This window comes from Patiria miniata, unplaced genomic scaffold, assembly GCF_015706575.1.
Source record: "Patiria miniata isolate m_02_andy unplaced genomic scaffold, ASM1570657v1 HiC_scaffold_30, whole genome shotgun sequence".
Classification (NCBI taxonomy): Eukaryota; Metazoa; Echinodermata; class Asteroidea; order Valvatida; family Asterinidae; genus Patiria; species Patiria miniata.
The window spans coordinates 3,912,999-3,930,584 of NW_024037070.1; the positions used below are offsets into that span (position 1 = coordinate 3,912,999).

General features: G+C 40.0%; 1 protein-coding gene across 2 annotated transcripts in view; it reads left to right on the forward strand.

Moving 5' to 3' along the window:
- The first annotated feature begins 3,810 nt into the window (after positions 1-3,810).
- The window catches only part of LOC119739191 (importin-4-like), a 37,774-nt gene continuing 23,998 nt past the window's right edge, over positions 3,811-17,586 (forward strand). For both annotated transcript variants that reach the window (XM_038214025.1, XM_038214026.1), the window contains exons 1-10: positions 3,811-3,889; positions 8,570-8,656; positions 9,439-9,518; positions 9,838-9,879; positions 10,460-10,595; positions 12,013-12,192; positions 13,493-13,660; positions 14,981-15,064; positions 15,507-15,656; positions 16,092-16,255. In XM_038214025.1, the coding sequence (XP_038069953.1) occupies positions 3,824-3,889; positions 8,570-8,656; positions 9,439-9,518; positions 9,838-9,879; positions 10,460-10,595; positions 12,013-12,192; positions 13,493-13,660; positions 14,981-15,064; positions 15,507-15,656; positions 16,092-16,255 (1,157 nt within the window). In that variant the 5' untranslated portion in view covers positions 3,811-3,823. The remainder of the gene's footprint in view (positions 3,890-8,569; positions 8,657-9,438; positions 9,519-9,837; positions 9,880-10,459; positions 10,596-12,012; positions 12,193-13,492; positions 13,661-14,980; positions 15,065-15,506; positions 15,657-16,091; positions 16,256-17,586) is intronic.

Genomic DNA, 17,586 nt, shown 5'->3' on the forward strand with positions numbered 1-17,586 from the left:
ACGCCATAGTTCTTTGGTCGTGCCCTTTTGGTAGACTTTGATTTTGTTGGATCTAGTACATAATGTGCATTTAGCCGCATTTTACTCAGTCGTCGAAAAAAACTCTTAAAATTAGTTGTATGTGTTTTAAAATGGCACTGTGTGGTAACTTCTCAAACCAAACTGACAATAATTACGATGAAGACATTTTTCGTCAGATCATTGTTTTCATAGTAATTGTATGTATTTGCATGCATTGATAACAATTGAGAGATTTTGGTGGTGGTATTTTACTATGCCGGGCGTTTGTCAGGCATAATAAGGCAAGAAATTGGCATAGGCAAGACATATTCATAATATAAAAGTTTGTTTTATGAATTTTTTTATATTTTTTTTTAAAACCTTTATCGAAAAAGGCTTCTTATAATTTCTGGTCAATTTGTGCGGTTATGCCTCTGTACAGGCTGGATAAAAACCCGAAACCGAAATATTATTGCTAATTGGAAAAGAAGTAGGGCTTATGTGAATCAACGGGAGATATCCTCTGTTAGGAGAGATATCCTCCAATGACACCCTGATCATGTCATTACATTCACGGTTGACTGAGCAGTGACCAATTTTATAAAAGGGTCTAGGCTATTCAGAGAATTGCGCCACTTTTCAAATGTGGTTTTTGTGGCGTCATGTGTCACATTTGTCAGAGAGAAAGGCTATGGTTGCCAATCAAGGCAGGTGGGGGGAAAAAGAGAATTCACCATGAAAAGTGGCGCAATTTTCTAAATAGACCCTTTCATAAAATTGGTCACTGCTCAGTCAACCGTGAATGTAAGGACATGATCATTTTAAAGAGGAGATTCAACCCTAACAGAGGATGGCTTCCTTTGATTCACATTTTTGTGCCCTACTTCTGTTCCAATTAGCAATAATATCTCGGTTTCGTGGTTTTTTTTTATCCACCCTGCACATTTATGAAATTTTAATTGTGCTTTTGAGATGAACGTTTGTATAAGAGTGTAGAGTGCTGTGGCCTCGTGGTTAAGGGCACTGGATTTGTGGTCTGCGGGTAAAGCTGGGTGTTGTGGGTTCGAGTCCAGCCGGGATCATGGTGCATGTGCCCTTGAGCAAGGCACTTTGTCACTCATTGCTTCTCTCCACCCAGGAGTAAATGGGTACCTGTGAGGGCAGAGATGGTTATTTGATTGAATTAGCTTGCTTGCGCCTAACAGGCAGCATCGAGCTGTATACTCTCCAGGGAGCTGAGATGGTATTTGGAATGTTTAATTGGCCCAATGATCAGGGGTAATAATAATAATACTGTAAGCGTTGTGATAGTTTACTAATAAGAGCGTTCTTAAATGCTGATTATTATTATTATTATTATTTTGAGATTAACGTTTGTATAAGATCATTGGTCACCAGAAATAGAACCACTTGAAGAAACATCCGAAAAAAATTATTTGCTCTTTGTGCTTTCCTTTTCTGACTTTTGTTTTGGTTGTATTTATTCATGTAATTTTGTGTTTTGCCATTGTGCAGGAGATTTAAATCAATCATTCATTGGCGGATCCAGCGGGGGGCGCAGGGGGCGCACGCCCCCCCCCCCCCCGGCAAATATTTTAAAATGCATACTATCGGTGAAAAATGGACAGTGATCCGACGGTTTGAGGAAGAACAATCGTTCAAAAGGCGTGGCAATTTTCACGCACCTTCTAAGACTTGATGCGCGGGTTACGATCGGGCCGCACGATACGCGGATAAAACCAATGTAAAACAAACTGTAGTGGAGTCTCATTTCGCGTATCGTTTTAGCGTGTCATTTATACGACCATGAGACTGCACGTGGACAACTGCTGCGCTTATGAAGTCAAACCGTGTTCATGCTCCGGGCTTGGTGACTAAACAAAATCAAACAATGGCCTCTGTATTTAAAATGTATTAAAACTGTATTAAAATGTATCGCAGGTCCTGGACCCTTCATTACAATCCTAGCCCCCCCCCCCCCCCCCCCGGCAAATGGCAGTCTGGATCCGCCCCTGATCATTGATAATTTTTGTCGTCACCAAATTACAAAATCCCACAGTAGCAAAGTGGAAAAGCACATGTAGTGTGACCCGCCAGTGCAGAGTAAAAAAAAACCTGGAGCAGAAAAGCAGAAATGTAAACAAAATATATATTTTGGCAAAACGTTCAATCTGCTTTTCAGGTAGCAGAAAAGTAGAAAAATGCATTGCACACAAACAAATTTAACGCTGTTTTTCAGATTTTCCGTTAGCAGAAAAGCAGATGACCACTTTTGAATGTTCATAAGCATGGGCGTCGCTGGGAGGGGGGGGGGGCAGGGGCGCTTGCCCCCTCTCCCCCCGGAAAGGGGGCATTTGATCAATCCCACCACCACCTCCCCCCCCCCCCACCTTAATTTTTGTGGTGAGAAACTATAAAATGAAAACAACTTGCCCTGTTGATTGTCTACGGACAAGGCAACTGGCTTGTCTGCCTTCCAAAGTGTTTCAAGTTTATACTTTGTGTGTCCATGCAGAATCTTGTTTAATAATGTTCAGTTTCTTGTATAAATATCTGCGAGTTAATGATCAAAAATAGTCTTTCATTCCAAAAAATTAACACAAATGTTACATACGTTAGGAAGATAGTAAATTTTAAGCTAAGATGTGTCTAATGTACCGATCTGCAGAATATTATCATGTCTGAAAAATCGTTAAAAAGATGGACTTTTTCTTTGAAATTAAATCTCAACTAAACACATAAATGGTTTTTATCAAGAATTGAGCGGTAAAGGTTAAATTTTTGTGATCCTTTGTTCTGACAAAATTATTCATAACTTAACTGGGCTTTGTCTAAAGAAATAGTTGTCGACCCGACCACTCTGCGTTTGTAACTCAACCAACGCCTAGACCTGTAGTTCTAAGTTGGATCATGAATAGAACCCTCTGGTGATGTTGCGTTGTAAAATAATAATTAAACAGCGCCGACATTTTTGTCCGTCCAAACTGGTGTATTGCTAGAAAAATAGCAATTTAGAAAAGGAATCAATTTTTTTCGGCATGAAATCTTAAATAACGTGGGAAATGATTCTTGGATATGACTTTTTTTTAAAATAAACCAGTGGCGTAACCGTAGGGTTAAACTTGGGAGGGGGCACCTTGGGGTACTTGAATTTCAAATTTTTTTTTGGTGGGTGGCTCTAAAGTCAAATATATTTCTGTTAAACAGAGAGGGGGAACGGGGGACGGACACGGTGGGGGGGGGGGGGGGTAGGAGGGGGCACATGTCCCCTTCCGGAATGCCCCGCAGGCGCGGTTGTAGAGCCAATATTTTTTTTGGGGGGGGGGGGGGCTAACAGGATGGATCCAGATTTTTTTTCAGGGCGGCGTGCTGAAATGTAGACCGGTTATTTTCTCAAGACACTTAGGCCTCCAAAAATCAATAGAAGAGGGCAAGGGGCTCATGCCATATTTTCAGTGGGGAGCGCTGGTAGAATCCCACAATCAGGCACACTATATTAACTAAAAGTGAACAAATGCACTCTATCTTCTCACGACTATTTATTTAGGGGTAGACCGTTCGCATGTACGTCACATTCTTACATTTTGCTATTGAATTTTTTTTTAATGAAATTTTTTAGGGGGGGGGGGGGGCTAGACAAAATTTGAGGGGGGGGGGGGGGGGGCTAAAGTCACCAGGTCCCCCGGTAGAACCGCCACTGATGCCCCGTAGTTTAGTTATGCCACTGTTTTAATATACCCCCTTCCCCCTCCCCCAACAAAATAACTAATTTTGCTCTCATGGGGGCGCCACACACGCATCACTGTGCACTTCAGAATCTAAAATGGCGGCCCCCTTGGAAGGAATTTTGCACAAACTGCTTGTGCCAAATAGCTCCGTAATTCAAGAGGTGAGTATCAATGGCAGGAAAAAACATAAGAGCTGTGAAACATTTTTCTTTTAGAATATTCTTGGGAAAGACTGTTGCATCCTGGGCACAATTGCAGAATACCCCGCCAGTCGCCACTCGATCTACTGTATCCACCTCGCGACCGTAGTCGTCATTGTCGTACATTAATAACATGTCGTAGCCGGCTACGAGGTCACGGTTGGTTGACCTTAATAAATATTCTCAGCTTGTATGAACTATGCGTCATGCTCCATTGCACTCCCACTTCGTAACCACGTAGCCGCCAACAGGGTAGTTGGTTTGGACTTAAAAAAATTACAGCAACTCCCATTCCTTTTGTGTTGCTTCGTTCTCAAGCATATTCAAGGGGACTCCCACTCTGTATCCGCGTAGCCGCCAACAGGGTGGTTGGTTTGGACTTTTTCAGCAACTCCCATTCCTTTTGTGTTGCTTCTTTCTCAAATAATGGACCCCCACTCAGTATCCGCGAAGCTGGCATGCACTTGAATTGTTTCTTTTCCAGTGATTCCAACCTCGTAGCCAGAGAATTTAGGGGTGTATTTCCGAGTGGTGGGGTATTCTGCAATTGGTAATCCTTATCTTTAGGACACCTCTATTTTTACGAGTTCTGTTCAAAACTGACTTTTGCATGTGACTGTCCAGTACCGAGGTGACTTTTGCAGGCTAAAGCAGTCTTTTTTCCTCAGATAAACTCATGTTAGTTGTCATTTTGAAGAGTCACTTTGGCACTGGACAGTCATCTGCAAAAGTCAGTTTTGAACAGAACTCGTAAAAAATAGCATGAATGGAGGTGTCCTAAAAGTAAGGATTACCCTGCAATTACTCCACATCCTGACTCCACTTGTTATTAATAATTGGTCAGTCACTAGCACTAGCAGCACTGCCTGGTCCGGCTCTGTAGACTCTAGTCCGAGTAACCGGACCCAAATTCCGAGCAACACGATTCTGTCACTGGCCAAAAAAAACAACATTTTCCAACAAAAACATCAGAGTTCACCCTCAAAACGGCCTCCAAATTACTAGATATGCCACCTGAGGTACAAGAACGTGGAAGACATCGATGATTAAGATGGGAGTTGCTTGTACTGAAGTTTACTTACAATCCGGATGGAAAGTGAAATTTCCCGTTCAATTCCAAGAGCTCCCCTCGCGATCGTGAACATGTTAAATTTCCGACTCGTGTTAACGTTTTTACGATGCGATGTGGTCTTCAAGCCCAGCGCTCATTCGATGGTCCCCGTATCCCGAGTGCGATTCCGTTACCGAGCGCGCACAATGCATCGATCATGATAATGAGTAGACTGGATCACGTTTGTAAACACAAGTGCATTTCGAACGATAGTTGGGAGTCGGGAACTACGTCAGCTTTTATGAGCGGAAACCCGTTCAAGCTAGTTCCCGACTGCCTTTTATCATTCGAAATGCACTTGTGTTTACAAATGTGATCCAGCCTACTCATTATCATAATCGATGCATCGCGTGCGCTCGGTAACGGAATCACACTCGGGATATGGGGACCATCGAATGAACGCTGGGCATGAAGACCACATCGGGTTGTTCAAACATTAACACGAGTCGGAAATTTAACGTGTTCACAATCGCAAGGTGAGCTCTCGGAATTGAACGGGAAATTTCACTTTTCATCCGGATCGTAAGTAAACTTCAGTACAACTATTTTAATCATCGATGTCTACTTGTACCTCAGGTGGCGTATCTAGTAATTTGGAGACCATTTTGAGGGTGAAATCTGATGTTTTTGTTGGAAAATGTTGGTTTTTGGGCCAGTGACAGAATTGTGTTGCTCGGCATACATGTATAACCATTAGCTTGGACCCTACTATCGCCAGACCATGTCCGAATGTTAAAAAGCCGATAAGTTGGGTCCAAGTTACTCGGACTAGCAGCACTGAAAGTGCAAAACTCCTGTTGAAAACTCAGAAAAGATTTGGGAAAGAATGTTGCAACCTGACGTCACTTGTTGTGCACAAAGTCTATGGAGAGTCAAAGACAATTTTCTAAGTATTTAGAAAATGTTTCTCAGTCCCAAATTCATGTCTTATTATTTTTGCAACAATGACTGACCTTCATTGAGGTGATAAATGAACATGGCGATCGTGAAGTGTAGGGCCCCTGTTTTGTTTTGATCAAATTAGAGTCAAAAATGTTTTTCATTGCTCAAAAATCACCTTTACAATAAAAAGCAGACTTTTCTCAATTCTAATTACACCTGTGTTGCAATTTTGAAAAGATTCTTGGGGTAGAAATCACAATTTTCCTGCATGGTTTGTGCCTTGCAATTCAGCACGCCGTGCTTGCGGTACATCACGCGGTGATTGCCATCTTTATTTTCGGGTCGCGTGTTGTCGCCGTGCTTTCATCATCATTTGGGCTCAAATTTCCCTCAAAAAAAGAAACCCTGCCCTTTATCTATGACATACTATTGAGAATGTCGCCAACTACAAATGTAGTTTGGTAGGCCCAATCATTTTAAATGGGATTTTGTTCCCTTATACTGGAACCGGACCCTACACTACATGATCGCCATGAACATGATGAACAAAAAGAATAGTCAGGTTGCAGAATTCTTTCCAAAATTTGAATCTTGGACTGAGAAACATTTTCAATTTTGTTAGAAAATACTTTGAAACTGCACTCAACTCTCCATAGACTTTGTACCCAACAAAAGAAGTGGTGTCTAGATACTACTACGGTTGTACAGTCTTTCTTGTAACTTAACAATAACAACATACTTATGTCTAGCCCCATAAATGTGGCCAATTTACTGGACTACCTCCGTAAATAAAGGCCACACTACCACCATGTACAAAAACATGTCGAACTTTGTCAAATTTTGATTTTTGTAGTTTATTTTTGCTTTAGAAGCATACTCACCCCTCTTTATAGGCTTTATCAGAAAGTGCTGCCTTTTTCAGATGTCTAATTTTCGTGCAATTTCATGTTGAAATTTTGATACGCAAACGTGTGCAAACAAATCTGGAAATTTCACGAAAAATAGACATCTGAAAAAGGCAGCACTTTCTGATCAGCCTATATAGAGGATGAGTTAGTCCGAAAATTTGGGACTGTCAATACTGTGTATGAGAGTCCCAAAACTTAAGGTATTGAAAACATGCAAAACAAGAAAATAGACTGGCACCAAAACAACCAGTCCAACACGGCTTCAGTACTGCATCAATCAGCCATGCCAAAAGAATTTTAGAAACATGTGGCATGAAGCGGGAACTAGTCTCGATTTTCTACGCATTTCTCCATAGTAAAGCCACCAGACTATTGACACTGAATGAAGAGGTCAGTCTTTCCAAATAGTTGGACCATGGTTGGACATGTACCAGTCTAGTCTTTAGCCCCATTTTGGAATCACTTGACTTCCCTCTCATGTGCAAAATGTTGAAGAAAAGTCTCCTTTAAAAATTGAATTCGGTCTGCAAACTTGGTTGGTGAAATACTGAGGACATTTTCTTTGCCTCAGTGGAATTTTTTGAGGAATTTGCTGGCTAAACTGTGAGTAAATTGGGCCTGATTTAATAGTTTTGCACGTTTCAGAGCACTCCAGAGCCCTGTCTGAGGGTGAGTATGCTTCTAAAGCAAAAATAAACTACAAACTAAGCCTAAATGTGAAAATCAAAATTTGACAAAGTTCTACATGTTTTTGTACATGTTCCAAGTTTGGCCTTTATTTACGGAGGTAGTCAAGTAAATTGGCCCCATTTATGGAGCTAGCTTATGTCCTATTCTTGTTTGAAATGTAGAAGCTATTTAAACATATTAAAATAGGAAAAATGTTGAAGTTTCATTTCTAAAGTAATTCCTTGAACATGTCAAGTAAGGCCCAAAAAAAAAGTCTCTGGTTTCTGGTATGGAGCTTGCCCAAAAAATGGTGCGGCGACGCGGCTTTTTTTTTTTTTACCTGATTTTTTTGCTTCAAATGTCGGCTGATGGCTGCAAATGGTGCCCGACTAAACTTAGTGCAAATATATGGGAGTCCAGAGAGGCCACATAAAGCTTATTCTCGACCATAACCCAATCCAAAAACACATTAAAATTGTGCAGCAGCAGGATTCCAGTCAAACCAGTGAGTTTGGCGGTTTTGAGACATCATCTTTCATTGAAAAAAAAGCGTTTTCTTTTGCCGACGCGCATGGCTACGGCGACGCGCGCGCATACCAGAAACCGGAGACTTTTTTTTTTTGGCCTAAGCCCACTGACAATTCTAATCGCACTGTGTGAGATCTGCTTGCCAACAATGGCCGAAGAGATAAACAAAGTATGGGCGACATGGTAACCAAAACCGCATTCTGTAATTATTCATCTTATGAAAAGGAGATGGAAACTTTCGTTGGCACCAAAGTTGAAGCGTACAAAACATCTTAAACCATGGTACCGTAAAAAAAAAATCAAAATTTTGCATATTCTTCAATAATTTTCAAAACAAGAACTTTTCTTTGATTTTATTGGTCCCTTGCTATGATTTTGCAAAATAAATCAACTGCACATGTGCACTTGTGGGATAGCAGGGTACCAATGAAATCAAGGAAAATGTCTTGTTTTGAGCATAAGATGTCCAGTATTTGAACCACATTGATGGGACTAGGATCATCTCAACTACAGTTGGGTAATATTATTAATTTCCCCCCGTAGGGTACTCGAGAATTGAAGCAAGCTCTGAAGGATCCTAACATTGTCCCTGGACTCTTTGCAGTGCTGACCAGCTCCAACAACCCCCAGGTAAAAGCACCGAATTTGAAGATTCCACCGTTTTACAGATATGCCACTTTTCAGGTTTTAATCTGAATTCCGGGGTTTTTTCTTCAAAAAATGTGACAAATTAAAAGTGCTGGATTTGGTCTGAAACATCCAGAAAACACATTTTTGAAAGGGGGTAAGGGCAGTTTCAGGCTTTTTGGTAGTGTTTCAGGCTTTTTATTGAAATATTTATGGCATCTCAGGTTTTAAGAAACTAACATGTCAGTTTGAATTTTTACCATATTTGAATGTACGTACACTGCACTTTGCGATCCAAAATGTCCATATCATCCGATAAGCATGTCAAAGTATGAGTAAGTTTTCGTGCTAATTAAGGCCCCTTCAGATATCAAGAATTGAAGATTCATTGTGACGTTCGCCGTTACCCTAGCAAATTTGCTTTGCCCTGAATCTTGTGTGAGGTATTAACCGGACTAAAGAGAGGCCATTATTGCAGTGCATGATGGGAAAAAAGTTAAAACATTGCTCAACAGTTTCCATTTTGCCTGAGGCAGCACTAGCAGTATGTACTCATTTTCCCACAAATTAAGTTAAACATTTTTGTGTGAATAATGATGGTTACTACATACGAGACTTCTAAATCCGTTCGTGTTTGTGTTGAACTGGAACTATAAACGATGAAAGAAAGCAGGATAATATATGCAGGAAATCGACTGTGAAGTTGAGGCCAACACTTGCTGGTGTCCTGCTATTTGAATCGTTCCTACTGGTGTTGATAAATTATCTGTGTTTGAACTCCACAGATACGGCAGCTTTCCGCTGTGCTTCTTCGGCGTCGAGTTGTTAAGCAATGGACCAAATTACCTCCGGATGTCGGCCACAAGTAGGTTCTTTTCAAAAAAAGGGGGGAGGGGGAATTTAGAGATGAAGGAAAATTAATAATAAAAACACGCTGTAGCAAGCGTTAAAAAGGCTCAAATTGCCAGTAAAATTCAACCAGACGACAAGGCCATTATCTTAAAAAGTGTTATCAGACTAGAAGTGATTTTGAAAGACTTCTGATAAACTGAGAAATAAACACATTATTTATAGTTTGATACAAAAATGTTTAGTTGAAGTGATTACAGCCATGTTATGGACAAGAACATTTTTCTTTAAACTTGCCATTAATGATGAACATTTTATGCTGTTTTCCTTTGCAGTCTGAAGCAGATATCATTGCAAGTCCTTCTTAGAGAAACAGAGTAAGTACATTGTACACGGAGGTCTTCCAGAACTCCAGACAAAATTTGTCTGTTGAGACCAAATGTAGAGAACTGTATTCCTGAGTGTTTTTCCCTTTTAAAATGTATTTGTTCGCATGTAATTATAGCAACATGTAAATTGAAGTCGGTAAGCTGGCTTTTAAAATGGTCTTTTGAGATCAAATTGCATGTAATTATTACTTCTATGTGGAAAGCTGTCGCCTTGGATTCGTGGTCTGTGGGTAAAGCTGCAGGTTGTGGGTTCAAGTCCAGCCTGGGGTCAAGGTGTGTGTGCCCGTGGGCAAGGCACTTTGGCACTCATTGCTTCTCTCCACCCAGGAGTAAATGGGTGCTTGTCAAGGCAGAGATGGTTTGTGATTGATTACAGCTTCCTTGCGCCTAGCAGGCAGCATCGTGCTGTATACTCCCCAGGGAGCTGAGATGGTGTTAGGAATTTTTCATGGGCCCAATGAGCAGGGGTAATAATGTAGCGCCTTGAGCACCAGTCCTGGTTGATACGTGCGCTTTATAGATACCCACTATTATTATTATTATTATTCTATGGTGATTATATCAACAGTAAGAGTGTCTGCAATGCCGTAGCACAGCTGGTGGGGGCCATTGCCAAACATGAGCTGACATCTAGAAACGGCTGGCCGGACTTGATGCAGTTCCTGCAGCAGCAGAGCCGTAGCCCTGAATCCCAACACAAAGAGGTGAGACACTGTCGTGCTGTGAATTTTTTGATAACTTACATGTAGTATTCGATTAGTCCAACTTGGATTTGATCGAATGCGCGAGTATCCGAAATGCGCTGATCAAGTTTTACATGCGTTAGCCTAAACTGGCCCCCAAACAGGATTTATGTGGGCCTTGTTTTTTGGAAAAATTAACAAAGAGCTCACTAAAATCATGTAAAGAACATCATGTCTGTATCGACATTATTTGTTTGAGGTAGCGGAGTGCCTGATATTTTACAGATTTTAAAGAAGAAATTTGTGACAATATTTCTCACAGAAGTTCTCAAATCATGTATGTAAAGTGGCTTGACAAAGGTGTGACATTCGACCAACAGTTAACCAGGCAACTTGTAAGGTGAAAATGGCATCGTGGATTTTTTTTCCCCCCGTGATATCCTAGAGTAGGGATGTAGTCAATTCCATCACAAGTCCACCACAAGTATAGTCACAAGTACATCACAGGTCCAGTCTCAAGTAACAGTTGATGAACATTGAACAATAACAAAGGAATGCCTTTGTCAAAGCTCATCTGAATAGCTTGTGAGTTGAATTGGGACTGGAGGACTTGTGAAGGACTTGCAGGGACTTGTGATGGACTCGACTACACGTACATCCTTGTCTTCGAGACCGTTCACACTTTTCACATTTGAGTAGAGATAATTAAATTGGCGGTCAGCTAATGAATTCTGTACCGCAATGTTATTGGAAGGTTCTTGGTCTGCCCATTCCATAAATTCAAAAAGTCTTTAAAAATTACACTCTGATTTCTGATGCCAATTCATAAATTGGTTGAAGTGCTCTAAAAATACAATTACTCAGTACTCAATAATACAATTACTGAATTTGTACTATTAAAGGGAATATACAACATTTGCAAACATCGAAAAATAAAACTACCCAGTTTTTACGAAATACCTAAATAGGATGTTGGTAAATGACAGTCTAAAGCATCCTGTAAAATTATGGCACCTGGTGTGAAGTCATTTTCAAGAAAATGGTATTTTTGTAAAAGTTTCCAGCGGTGGTCGGCCAACCACCGTTGGAAAAACCTAACTATTTTTCAACTACTGCTCCAAATTTACCATTAATTCAGTCCAAATTTTGTTTGCTAGTGGTTACATGTTCATAAACGGGTGCAGGCCAGCTAGACTGGTACCCTTACCTTACAATTTTCCAGCATATGTAAATTGATTCATTTTATATTTAGTGGAGTCAGGGAACCAGACTACTTGAACAGTTTTGTTTTTCTTGGTTTTCCAGCATTTTCGAACACAAAACTTCAAACATGTCAGTGTAACAATATTTGATCTATTTTACTAACCCCTGAAATAGTTCATTTCTGAAAATTACAGCAAAAGCCAATGATGTATATTCCCTTTAATTTGAATTGCAGGTTGGAGCTTTGGTGTTGAGTTGTGTCAGCGGCTCAGCGGCGGAGCATCTGCGGCCATACCTACGGGTCTTATGCAATCTCTTCAACACCATGCTGCAAAACAGAGAGAGCCAGTTGGTGCCGTATTACGCCATCAAGGCTATGACGTCGTTGGTGCAACACCTAGGCACAGACGACATTGTAAGTAGACAGTCTAAAAGCAAAGCATCGCATTGAACAAAGAAACTGATATTTATTTGTTTATAGTTTTATTTAGACAGGGTAGCCTCATCAGTTAAAAACTGCTATTACTGAGGGCCCTGTATAAAATGATAAAAATAAAATGAAATAAAAGAAAAATATTATGTAAAATCACTAAAAACATTAAGTAAAATTAGAATGAAGAAACAAAAATGTAAATATGTAAAATATGGGGGTGTGAATTCAAAAATTAGAACAAATTTAAACACTAAGATACACTAAAATTTAAACACTAAGATATTGCAGGATTTGAACCTCTAATTGATAAAAGTGAACCTAGTCACTGGCCCGTTTGTAATTAAAAGCTGTATCCTCGTTCTAAGACTGTTATTTGATAAGGCTGCAGCATTGCTGAAGTTGTTAGCATCGTGATTTTTAGCAGGATCTTTAGCCACATATCCAGTGTTGTAGTCACCACCTTTTCCCGGCTTTTCGGGACCTCAATAATTTGTATCTCTTAATAAATTTTCAGAGCCAAAAACTATGCAAAAGACTGTAATTATTTGATGAAAGAGTGCCGAGATACATACTTTTTTGAGATCAACATTCAAGTTCAGATGAAAATGCTTTATTGAGAGTCAAAATCTGTCCTAGACCTTTTCAAGACCTTTTCAACACTTTTTCAAGATAACTTTCTCCATAAAATGATTTTTTGTAAAACTCTACAGTAACATTCATCCCGAAAAAAAAAAAGATTCCTGATCTAAATTGCTATTTTCCCAGCAATACAAATGTTGTCACTTTTGAATTGGACATCGACCCCCAAAAAAATTGGTCCACATTTGGTTATTGAATTATTACTTAAATAAATTTACAATTAATTGCAGCCAGACAATGTTATCCCGTTCTCGCGGGATAGGCTGGTTCCGTCCCCACAGTCAGTATCGATAATTAATGGACCAGCAGGACCCAGTCTGCCCACAAGGCAGATGTTTTTTCCCAAGAGGGTTGCAGATACTCAAAGTATAAAAAGAAAGGTTTCATACCAGTTGAAAATTATGAAGAGAAAAAAAAATCAAATTTGTTGAAGAGTGTGAGGCAAGTAATTTCAATTAATTCTGCAGCTTGAAACAAAAACCGAAGCCAAAAACACAAGAAAGGTTAAAAAAAAAAATGTATAATTGTAAGTAAGATTGAGGCTTTGCATGGTGGAGATACTAAATAATGAAAGGTTTGCGGAAACACCATGTGCGAATAATTTCTCAACCTGTTTTAATATAAATGTTGACTCTACTTCAAGCCCCAGTTTCGCCCACTGATACCACAAGTGCTGGTGGTGATCCGGCTGTTGCTAGGGAGTGATGAGGACCAGGGTTGCCAGGCGATGGAACTATTTGATGAGTTGGTGGAGTGTGAGGTGTCCATCATCGTGCCCCACCTGAAAGCTGTGGTGGAGTTCTGCTGTGAGGTGAGACGTCATGAATTACTGTCTACTTATAAAGAAAAGTATTTGTCGTCGTTGGCATTTACATGAAACTCTTCTTGACATCCCAGCCCAACCCCTCAAAGGAAATTTTTTTATAAGATGGAATTTGTAAATATAAATTTAATTTTTGGTTTTGCCCTTTGCCGACGTACTTTATAAACACTGTATACATCCGTGTTGTCTGAGGGTTTGAGGGAAAAAATTCACAAGCTTACTGGGGTAGGACTCGAACCCTTGACCTGCTGCTTACAAGTGCAGGTGTAATACCATTTGGTCACCTAGCTAGCTGGGCTCGTTCGGCCAGTTCAAGTCTAATGAAGAAGCAAGTACTGCAACCGAACATTTTTGTAAGATAGAATTGCATTGGGGAGATGTAAATTTTATATTGGGTTTTGCCCGGGGCTGACGTATTATTTAAACAGGGACATCATCAGTGGCGGTGTCACATGAAAATCGGACTCGTATGAAAATCAGACTCTTTTACCTTTTTATTGGTTAAACCCTCTCACGTGACCGGTCCCTCTCCTAATTATCTATGCATGAGCATGCGCAATACGACCAATGAGTCCGTATTTCATAAAACCTAAATTCATGCTACAGCGGCGCTACGGGGGGCAGTTTGTACCCCCCCTTACTTTTCCCCGAACACTTTATCTACAAGTAGATTAATTATGTTTATTTTCTTTGCTATTAAGATTCATAACATTTTGGGCCAATGAAAGCATTAAAACATTGGTACTTAAGACAAAACACACACATGCATTCATACAGCTGTAGATAGTGTGCAGCTAACGTCTTTGTACATTTGTTATACACCATTCTGCGGTTTGATACATTTCTCATTCATAAAAACGACTACACCTCTAAGTTGCGCTAGTGGTTTATTTCTGGACCATTGACAATGGTACGCGTGCACGTACATGTACAAAGGCTTGAGATATTCTTTGACTGCCCCCCAAAAAATTATTTCCTTGTCCCCCAATGCCCCCCAAAATGTTTGAGTCTGGCGCCACCACTGCACATTGTGTGTGTGTATGTACAGGTACATGTACAAGGAAAACTGTATGAGTCATGGGCATTAATAATTATACAGCAGTGATAAAAATTCAAACTTCAAAAAGTAATGTTGATAATAAAGAGTGATAATTTACTACAAAATTTGGACCAATCGATAATTAAGAATCGGTTAAATCTAAAAAAAAAAAAAAGCTACACATGTAGAGTCAGCATGCAGTTTCATTGTTTGAAGTTTATTTGATGGTTGTATATTTTTGTACGTTTTACTTGATTGTTTTGTTGCAGGTGGCCAGCAACGGTAACCTTGGTAACAATGCCCGAGTCAAAGCATTATCCTTCATCAGTTGGCTTACAAGTCTCAAAAAGAAGGTACGGGAAAAAGGATTTGTTTTGGTTCCTCAACCAGTTTTGATGGTTTCTTTGCTCTACGGTACATAACAAGTTGGATCTCATTGAGTTGTTTGTTCTATAAATAATAACTTTCTTCAATCAATTTGAATACAGTGTAATGTAATTGGACAAAAAATAACAAAAAGAGTTTGGCACTTTTTGTGATTACGGCCTGTGAAAGTTCTGTCAGATTTGTTTTTGCTAAAATGGGTCACATGTTAAATATACTGGGTTATTTAAGTGTGAGATTTGTCTGGATTTTAAAAAAAAGTTGTCATCGTATTTCCTGATTTCAGGATCTTTAACGAATCTCTTTTGAAATCTGAAATTCCTTAAATATTTTAAGGTGTCCCAGATGATCTCTTTTTCATTTTTTCCACACTTTCACCCCGGACACTCTGTTTCCATTGGATTTGCACAGGCAATTCTGAAATACAAGCTCGTCAATCCAGTTCTCAAGGTGCTGTTCCCAATAATGTGCACACCCCCCGAGGAAGAAGAAGACGACGAGGATGAGGATGATTGTGGGGAGGATGCAGAGGCCAGTACGCCGTCTTCATTTGCGGCGCAGGTGGAGTAAGATTTCTTATTTGCAAAGCCAAACTCTACACATGGGACAAACTACCGACTGACTAGAACTATTTCATGCAGCTGTTGAGCACATAAGCTCAGCGCAAAAGATTTTTGCTGGGCTATACAAAAAAAGTTACAAGCCAAGTTACCATGCGATTTATGATAACTGTGACCTTTTTTTTGGTCCCAAGCTGAATTTTGAGGTCCATCGTAAACGCTGCACGTTAACCAATTTTCATAGCCTCTTCTTACAAATTTGCAATCCCAAATTCTGTGACAGTTTCTGTGTTTCAAGGGCCAAGATGTCACACTACCTTTCCTTGAATTGGAGTTTTCCTGGGTTCTTTTCAAAATGTCGCAAGCCGGAAAAAATTTTGTTACATGGTGCCACATTGAATGTGATCTTCTTTTCCTTGAATTCTCCCTCCGTTAGGTGATTGACACGATGGCTCTTCACCTCCCACCAGACAAGCTCCTCCCACCATTGATGCAGTTAGCACAGCCGGCTCTGAGTAGTACTAACCCCTATGAGAGGAAGGCTGGGCTCCTGAGCATAGCCGTACTGGCAGAGGGGTGCGCTGACTTCATCAGAAATAAGTAAGTATAGAGTGGGCTTTCTGCATTATGTACCCCCTCAGCAGTCTTGTGAATAGTTCAGTTGCAGTTCCTCTGCTATATCAGATTCGAACCAGCCAGCCAACCCAAGCAATGGTAAGACGTCTGCACTACTAAGCAGGAGGTCGTGGGTTCGAGTCCCACCCGAGTAGTCTGTGGATTTTTTTTTCTCACAATCACTCGGGACAAAGTATACGGAACTTACAAAAATGTGTCGGTGTAGGGCAAACCCCAGTGTTGAATTTTCATCACCCCGACGGGAAGTCCATCTGATGAATAATGCATAGGAGTATTTGGTGAATCATATTGGTATTTGAGTTAAAAGCAAGTCTTTCTCAAGTCCTTACAAGGGCAATCACAAGTCGATTACATATCAAATCATTAGTAAGGCCAAAAAAAAAAAAATCGGTCTCTGGTCAGACCGAAGTTCCGGAATTGATGCGGCGACGCGGCTTTTTTTTTTTTTTTTTTTTTTTTTTCAAGCTTGAATTGTACAGACAAGGTGGGTACTATTTTGCTTTTTTGTGTCCCCATTATACATTAGTGTCCTCCATAATTTGCCTTGGTGCCCTTTATCATTTGCCTTGGTGCAATTTCCCCACTCTTTGATGCTCCTTGGTACAAAAATTTGAGGAGGTGCGGCAATAGAGGGCGCTGTTGTAGCTTCAGTGTTAATTTGAAGGAAAAAATAGGTTGACACGCATGATTAAAATCAGCGCGCGCACTAACCAGAGACCGAGTTATTTATTTTTTTGGCCTAACAAGGGATGAATAGTTCCTTTGTATGATTTCATTTGAATAACTTGAGACTTGACAGTCAGTTGGTGACTTGTGATTTACTTACGATTAGTTTTTTTTAATTGAATTCAATGCCATTGAAACTCCATTTATTTCCATACCAAATGAAAAATTTACAAGCGGAGAATGCACAGATAAGTAAATGAATAAATAAATGGAATTGTCAAAAAGGTGTAAGAAGTGAAAATATATATTGGTATGGAGGCATCCTCTAGAAGCCTAAGCTTGTGGTGAGATGCATTGGACGGACTAACACAGAAAAGAAACAATATCAAGTACGGTACACACGGACAGTTGGACAAGGACGGATCCAGAACACAATTTTTTTGGGGGGCCAAAAAACATTTTGGTCCCCCCAAAAAGTGGGTAAAAAAAAATGTTGGATTCTAGATGCTCTGTGGTGCGATCTGAGGCAATTTCTGACCACTTTAACCAATGTTTTTTTTGAGGAAAAGATGGTGGTGAACTCATTGCCTGCCTTTATTGCGATGTCACATAAAAAAAAAAAAATTGGT